General features: G+C 43.8%; 1 protein-coding gene across 1 annotated transcript; it reads left to right on the top strand.

Annotated features, from left to right (window-relative positions):
* Positions 1-3,589: 3,589 nt before the first annotated feature.
* Dhps (Deoxyhypusine synthase) lies at positions 3,590-7,379 on the top strand. Its single transcript, XM_077649035.1, has 3 exons — positions 3,590-3,979; positions 4,129-4,293; positions 4,440-7,379. The coding sequence occupies exons 1-3, from the start codon at positions 3,779-3,781 to the stop codon at positions 5,178-5,180; spliced, it is 1,107 nt and encodes a 368-aa protein (XP_077505161.1). The 5' UTR covers positions 3,590-3,778; the 3' UTR covers positions 5,181-7,379.
* Positions 7,380-7,859: the final 480 nt, after the last annotated feature.

Here is a 7,859-nt window from a genome sequence, read left to right as displayed (position 1 = left end):
CATCGTGTTAGAACACCTGCTACTGAAGAAAGCTTTTTGCAAATATTTTCCACATGTCGATCCCACCTGAGATGCGACGAGAAAGTAACTTCAAGGATTTTGTGGCTGTCTACAATTTGAATTTCTTGACCTGCGTATTTAGGAGCGCGTTGTAGTTCGACTGGCTTGTTCCTTGCACGGAAAATTACCTTTGTCTTTGTAGGGTTTATTTGTAGGCAATTAGAAGAGGACCAGTTCTCTAGTTTCGTAAGGATTACGTTGCACTCTTCAATTAACTTGTTTATGTCGTGACCAGAGATTAATATACTGCTATCATCGGCGTATATAATAAATTTCGCTTTGTCATACATATGACCAATGTCATTTATATAGATGTTAAAAAGCATCGGGCCCAGAATGCTGCTTTGAGGCACACCATTTCGTACCGCCAAAAAAGAAGACTGATGGTTGTGGATATAGACAGATTGTTTTCGATTTTGCAGGTATGATTTCATGAGGTCTAAAGGTGTTCCACGAACTCCGTTTTGAGAAAGTTTATGAGTTAAAATTTGATGGTTTAGGGAATGGAAAGCCTTACTAAAATCAATGAAGAGTCCGACCGTGAGAATACCTGCTTCAGTGTTTCGCAGGATACATTCCTTAAGTGATAACAAAGCCGTTTCCGTCGACTTTCCGCTTCGGAAGCCAAATTGAGCATCAGACAGGATTTGTTTTGCATTAAAAAAGTTCACTACACGGGAAAAGATTACTTTTTCCAAGCCCTTTGAAAAGACTGGAATCACAGATATTGGTCTATAATTGGACACTACATCTTTATCTACCCCTTTAAACACAAATGTCACTCTTGCTTTCTTCATTTATTCCGGGTAAACTCCCGTTTCAATTAACAAATTGAAGATGTATGCAAGCACAGGTGCAATATATGATAGTACATATTTGACTGGTTTTATCTGAATATTGTCAACATCTAAGGCTTTGCTATTATTCAAATTCATAAAGGTCTCATTGGTGGGCTCAAGGAAAAGGCTTTCGAAAGGGCTACAAGATGAAGGAACTTCAGGTAGATGCATCATAGGTAAATGGGTGGTTAAAAAATTGCTGTTTAAATGGCCAGCCAGAGCCTGACCGGATAATTCAGAGCCCTTATAGGTTATTCGTTGAGCTGGCGCCTTTTTCGTATTGCGACGTAACAAGTTATCTACAACTTTCCACACAGTGTCTGAATTTTTCATTCTAACATCAGAGAACAGTTTTTGATGATACACAGTCTTAGCACGCTTAAGCTCAGCATTTAGATTATTTCTTGTTTTTTTAAATAAGATATTCAAGAGAGCGATTATTTAAAAAGGCATGGTACTTGTTTTTGCTCTTTATCATTCTTCTGAGCTCTGGCGTGATCCACGGTTCTCTTATTCGTTTAGACTGCTTAATGTTCTTTATATATTTCTACAAAAACCTTGATAAACGCTGAATATGCATTATTTGAGTCCTATATAGAATAACTAGGACTCCCGCCCAAAACCATTTCAGCCTATCTGGGTACCTCCAACCTTTTTTATTTGCGTGTAACTCCAGCCCCTCTTCATCTTTGTTATTGTAGCCGCTATTGTTTCTCAAGTACCATCTTGATATTAGCAGTTCCTAATTCAAGCCTTCTGCAGGGTTTGAAGGACCTATTTAATTGGAAATGAGGAGAACACGTGCACAGGGTGGAAAGCGTGTGATCTGCCAGGAAACACTGAGGCGGCCCCGAGAAGGGCCTTTATTAAGGTTGACAGCCGTTTTGTGCCTCTTCACTTGGCAGCGACGACACAGCGTGTGCGGTCCCCATGGTTTTGCCCCAGCTATCGAAGCAATCCTCGGGCACGACCTTCGACATTGATGTTTTTATTTAAAAAACACATGGACCAAAGTCGTGCTGTATGCAGTGCGATCGCCATGTGGTTCCACTGACGGCGAACAATCATCCACCTAGCCCGGCTCTTTGGACAGATTCAGGAAACGACTGAAAAGAACAAAAGTAACGAGCAAACAAGTTAGAACGCAAAGAAACGAAGGCGCTCTGCGCTAATGCTGTAGCGAGGCCTAATATGTAAAATTTCACGGCTGGCGTCGATTTCTACAAAGCGCGGGTAGTCGCTACGGAAATAAACAAAGGCGCACTGGAGCTGGGTAAGTCTGCAGCTACAAGCACGAGTTTTTTGTCTCTACCGCCGATTTCCACACCGCGCGATCGTCATAACTTTGGACTTGCTGTTGAAGCTGACAGCGATCATAAAAATTAAGGCCGCCGACTGTAGCGACAGAGGCTTGCCATTGAAAGGAACAAAGCCGTGCACTTTGTCAACCAGGCAACGAGGCCTAGCGCGAGTTTTAGATCCGACTTGGACAAAGCGCGAGACGGCGCGCGCTTCTAACGCTTGCCGACGCAAAGAAACAAAGGCGCGCTGCGCTGGGATAATGCTGTAGCGAGGTCTAATATGTAAATTTTCACGGCTGCCGTCGATTTCGACAAAGCGCGAGAAGTCTCTAAGGAATTAAACAAAGCTGCACTGCACTGGGTGAATGCTGGAAACTTAGGCCAGGCGCGATTTCCACAATGCGCGAGTCGGAACTTCTGAACTTACCGTTACAGCTGATAGCGATCCTAAAGGGCAGATTGTAGTGGCAGAATTATCGTGGCCACTTTTACCCTGGACTTGCCACTGCAAAGGAACAAAGGCGCACTGGGGTCGATGCCGTGGCGTCTCGCCACGTGGTATCGTTCCGCGGCAAATAAGGACAGCATCGGCTCGCCAGAAGCATCTAGGAAACGATGCTGCAAAAAAAGTTACGTTACAAGCGCCGCAATTTGGCGAGTTCTGCACGAGAAAACTTGCGAAAACGTTGTTCAACCCTTACCTCGTGATTGAGAACGTGCACGCCCTACAAGCGCTTCATCGTGGCTGTCAGACGGCGGTTCAGATGGCGACACCGGCGGTCCTCAAACCGCACCTTATGTGGGTCGTCGTAATGGAGTTGCAAAATTTTGAACAGCACGACGTGCTCCTGCAGCAGGAAAACGAGGTCCTGGAATGCGCAAGGCGTGTAGGTAAGCGGTACAGCACTTCATGAAGCGAAGTTTGAGATAAAATGCGTACCTTTATGTCGCTGGCGATTTCTCGCGGGTCAGCGCCTTTTGGGGGTCGTCGCAATGTCGTGGAAGCAAGAACTGTACAGAAATTTCAGCTGGCTGCGCCAACGAGCGCACCACGCAAAAAAAAAAAAAAGCCATACCTGGACAGCTTCCGAAACGCGCGCGCCGCCCCCTACGCTCACGAAGAGAATGCCCGCAGACCACGCACGCCCGGCGGCCGGCCGGCCGGCCCTAGCGATTCCCTAGGCACTCTAGAGACAGGCCGAGAGAGGCGCGGCGACCCCACATCCGGTTGAGAACGAGGGCGAAGCGAAAAAACGTCACGCAGACACGCATCCCACCGACCAATCGGCGTTTCCAGCCCACCGACCCGCAAACGCTTCTTACTCTGGTGGCTCTGGCTCGGCTCCATGCTCGGCTCGGTCATGATGCGTTGCTCAATAGCGCTGCTAGCGCTGCAGCTGCTGTTTCGCTGCTGCGGCTTTGTGGGCTCGCAACATGCGCTATCTTTGCTATGTTTGTCCGATTTCGAGTGCTTCAAAGTCGGCATCTGGAGGCGGTTATACGTGCAGTGCAGTGACCGACAGCTTTGTTGTTTTCACGAGCGCACTGCGTTGAATACGCCGACTCTCTGTTTTGAACATGAACGCGCAGGGCGAACCAGCAATTGCTGTGGAATCTGTGTTAAGGAGGTCCGGTGAATTGCCGGTTGCAGAAAAAATTGAAGTAAAAGGCTACGACTTCAATGATGGCATCGACTACGCCCGTATCCTGGAAAGTTACAAGTGCTCCGGCTTTCAGGCGACTCATTTTGACCGAGCTGTCAACGAGATAAACCGCATGGTGAGTTGAAAGTATTCTTCTTTTGACGTTTTTGGTGGGATTGACTGCATAACAGACTGAATTCTTAATATATTTGCTAGTGCTTTTGAAGAGCCAGAGCCGTCGGCGTTTTGGTTTCACTTAGAAGAATTTTTCCTTGTTTCACCTAGTTGGAATGCAGAGCTGTGCCTCTCGGAAACGACCAGCTTGATGACCGCGAGACGGATGAATTCATTCGTAGAAAGTACGGCTGCACGATTTTTCTGGGCTACACTTCCAACATGGCGTCTGCTGGGGTCAGAGACGTTATCAGGTTTCTTGTGGAACACAAAATGGTAAGATTTCATACTGACATGGAAATGATGCCTTCCCTTGTTATTGTTTCACGCAGTTCTGACTAGACACTTTCGAGCTTTCTACTCGTGCTGTAAACGTTTGCCAGTGCACGTATATTCAGCGGAAACGTGTGCTTCATTTTCAGGTTGATTGCATTGTGACTACTGCGGGCGGTGTTGAAGAGGACCTCATTAAGTGTTTGGCACCCACCTATATTGGCGACTTCACCCTGAAAGGGAGCTCTCTCCGTGACTTGGGCATCAATCGCATCGGGAACTTGCTGGCTCCAAATGACAATTACTGCCTTTTTGAGAACTGGGTAATACCTATTTTTAATGCAATGCTCGAGGAGCAGCAGACTCAGGGGACCATCTGGTCACCATCCAAAATGATAGAAAGGTTTGGAAATGAAATCAATGACAAGAGCTCCATTTATTACTGGGCTGCAAAGAACAAGATTCCAGTGTTCTGTCCTGCATTAACGGATGGTTCCCTTGGTGACATGATCTACTTTCATTCGTACCGAAACCCAGGTCTGATTGTGGACATAGCTCAAGACATTCGTCGCATCAATTCCATAGCTGTGAAAGCAGTGCGATCAGGTATGGTGATAGTAGGTGGTGGACTGGTAAAACACCACATTTGCAACTCAAACATGATGCGAAATGGTGCAGATTTTGCTGTGTACATGAATACAGCTGCAGAGTTTGATGGTAGCGATTCAGGTGCAACACCTGATGAAGCAGTGTCCTGGGGAAAAATCCGCAAAGATGCCCACCCAGTTAAAATTTATGCTGATGCTACACTTGTGTTTCCACTCCTGGTAGCAAAAACGTTTGCCACTTGGCATTTCCGGCATAAGCAGCTGGCAAATGGTGAGCAGTGAAGCTTTGTTTGATAACAGCTATGCACCTTTCACGACTGAAGAATCGCAACTTGGCCTGAACACTAGTGTTCATACCTAGCAAGATAATTTGAGTGCAGTTCCTGAGAACTGCTCCATTATGAGAAAGGTTTTGAAACAAATTTAAAAAGTAACATTAACTGCATTAAATTGAACAGTTCAAAAGCTGTTGTTAGGCTTTCTAAGGTCAGCCTGTGTGAGAACGAATTAAGCCTTGTAACACAAGATTAGAGGTTTGTTCAGTATTTACTTAGTTATAGCGAAGAGCTTGCACTTTGTGAGTGAAAGGAGTATGATTACCGGGGAATTTTTAGCGAAGTTTACACTGCAAGAGGGTAGCTCCCATTGTCGGTGTTAACTAGTGCTTTTAGTAGAGTTGCAAGTATCTACAAGAAGGATACCTGAATAATAGCTTTCTTTATTTCTTAGTTATTTTAGTGTAGGCACTCTTGTACAGTGTAAGCAGCAGCTATTTTGTGAGAATTGTGTTAGTAAATTCCTTTCTTTTATGTGCTTCATGCAGATGCATAGTGTACTCCATTTATAAACAGAAGTGATATGCAAGGCTATTTCCATAGCTTATTAAAGTCCTCTTTCAGCATATATGCCATATTTCACCTTTGTGGTAAATTGATATATGGAAGGGCTTATTTTTTATTTAAAAATTGTAAATGCTTTATCTGGTGAACATTTTCCACACTGTCCTCCAAACAAATGCTGCTACACTATTCAGTGTATTTCACTCCTGCCAGAAAGATAGGCACAAGATGTTGATAGTATATGTTGATTTTATTGGTGTCAGTAATGCTAAGGCACTGCACTTCAAGCTTTTTTTAATGCATTTAGCTGGCAGTATGAATTAAGCATACTGTGCATACTAAATGAGGAAATTTAGGCTCTAAATTAATCGCTTGCAGACAATTGCACAAATAAAAGCATTGCTACATTATGTGTACATCTTATTGGTTCCAGGCGCGAAAACAGACACAACACAAGGTAGAAAGACGGGACGGAGCGCCCAGTCTTTCTACCTTGTGTTGTGTCTGTTTTCGCGCCTGTAACCAATAAGATGTACAGTTACCAACTTGCCCAGCAAGACGTTCTTTTATGCTACATTATGTGCTTCAATAAAAACCATTCCCATACTTTGAGCTCGGATATGCCGTGTACACAGGATGAACAGTGTTCACACACCAGTGTTGTGTTAAAAGCTTCTCAGCCTTGCAGGGGTACACTACTGTGGGGAAAAAAATTAAATTTTTTATGTGGTACCTCAGGTGGGTACCTCAGGTATTGAAATTCAAGAGCAAAATTATGCCTACACTCCTCATGTTATTATATTTTATTTGTGTGCCTGATGTATATGGCATGATTTGTTTTTTGTTGGTGTGATGTGGTGTGATTGTTTTTGAATGGACATTCACCGATTATGCCAGCCTGTGTTTTAACTTGATAAGCTCGCATGTTTCATCTTGGCTCTTTTCAATAGGTGTCTGAGAGGCTGTTGGAAATGTAGTGAACACCCATTTTGAATATAGCTTAGCAATATTGCAACTTTCTCCGCTATCTCTGCATTTCTTCTTTATGGCCTGGGAATGCAGACTACCATATTTATGCATGCACATAAAGTTGGCCATAAAAAAAAAGTGTATTGTTTCTCATGCTCTTTCTTTTAATCCTTTACAGCACAGATTGTATACTTGTGATATCACATCTTGTAGGCTTCAGGGAATCAACATAAAACTGTCATATTGAGACTGAATGGATATCTTTCATGTCATTAGCTAGCTACCAGCAGCAAACTTAAAAGGTGCAATTTCACTTGTATCCTGTGAGGAGTCATTCAGTGAGACTCCTTTTGTAAGAACTGTAGCAAAGTATTCCTATTAGGTGTACTCAAACCATCCTGAGGATGCATCTTGGATATCCTGCAGAGATGCGGAATAAGATCGAAGCATTCTGCTTGCCTGAACCACTTCTGAGTGTGTTGGATATACCTTTGAAAATCCAGATGTGAAGATGCTCAGGTTGCATATGGTCTAAAAGCAACACGTTGTAACATTTGAACTGGGAAAGATGTTTGTAAACCCATGCCTGGCTCCTGCTAGAAAGCCACTTGAAGTAATGCAACAGTCTCAACTGCTGTTTTCTCCAAAAGGAAATGGAATTTGTTTGCACATATTTTTCTTGCATTTCTGCCATCACTAAACTAACAGAGGGTGACAGAGGCTTAAGAAAATTTGCTGATCTAACAAACATTCTCCCAACAATGCTGCTTGATTGAGTGGTGCAGAGAATTGGAGTACATGTGCCTGGTATCAAACGTTGGTACCAATGCGCCTTCCACGTCTACAAAACATTTTTTTGGGGTTCCCTCTTGCATACGAGTATTACCTGTTCCAGGAAATTACTATGCAGTAGCTAATCTTTCCAATGGACACAGCTATTAAAAATGCACATAGGATGAACTTAATGGTAATGTTACACTTGCAAACTGGTGTGTTGATCTGACATTCCTTCACATGGATATGCCAAGACAAAATTGGGCTTGTGTTGAGCGAGCTGAGGCAGCCATGTTCCCAATTATGAAAAGTATAGAACATTGATTCATACCTGTCAGTTTGTTGCGGACAACTTGATCAGCAGTAGGGATTACAGAGG

The sequence above is a fragment of the Amblyomma americanum genome, chromosome 1, assembly GCF_052857255.1.
Source record: "Amblyomma americanum isolate KBUSLIRL-KWMA chromosome 1, ASM5285725v1, whole genome shotgun sequence".
In the NCBI taxonomy this organism is placed as follows: domain Eukaryota; kingdom Metazoa; phylum Arthropoda; class Arachnida; order Ixodida; family Ixodidae; genus Amblyomma; species Amblyomma americanum.
Note: the sequence above shows the minus strand (reverse complement) of the source record. Positions and strands in the feature narration are given on the sequence as shown.

What these genes read in the sequence shown, in the direction of transcription:
- Dhps (XM_077649035.1), top strand. Translation starts at nt 3,779, where the DNA reads ATGAACGCGCAGGGCGAACCAGCAATTGCTGTGGAATCTGTGTTAAGG. An exon ending in TCAACGAGATAAACCGCATG is followed by an intron (nt 3,980 to 4,128) that starts GTGAGTTGAAAG and finishes TGTTTCACCTAG; the next exon opens with TTGGAATGCAGAGCTGTGCC. An exon ending in TTCTTGTGGAACACAAAATG is followed by an intron (nt 4,294 to 4,439) that starts GTAAGATTTCAT and finishes CTTCATTTTCAG; the next exon opens with GTTGATTGCATTGTGACTAC.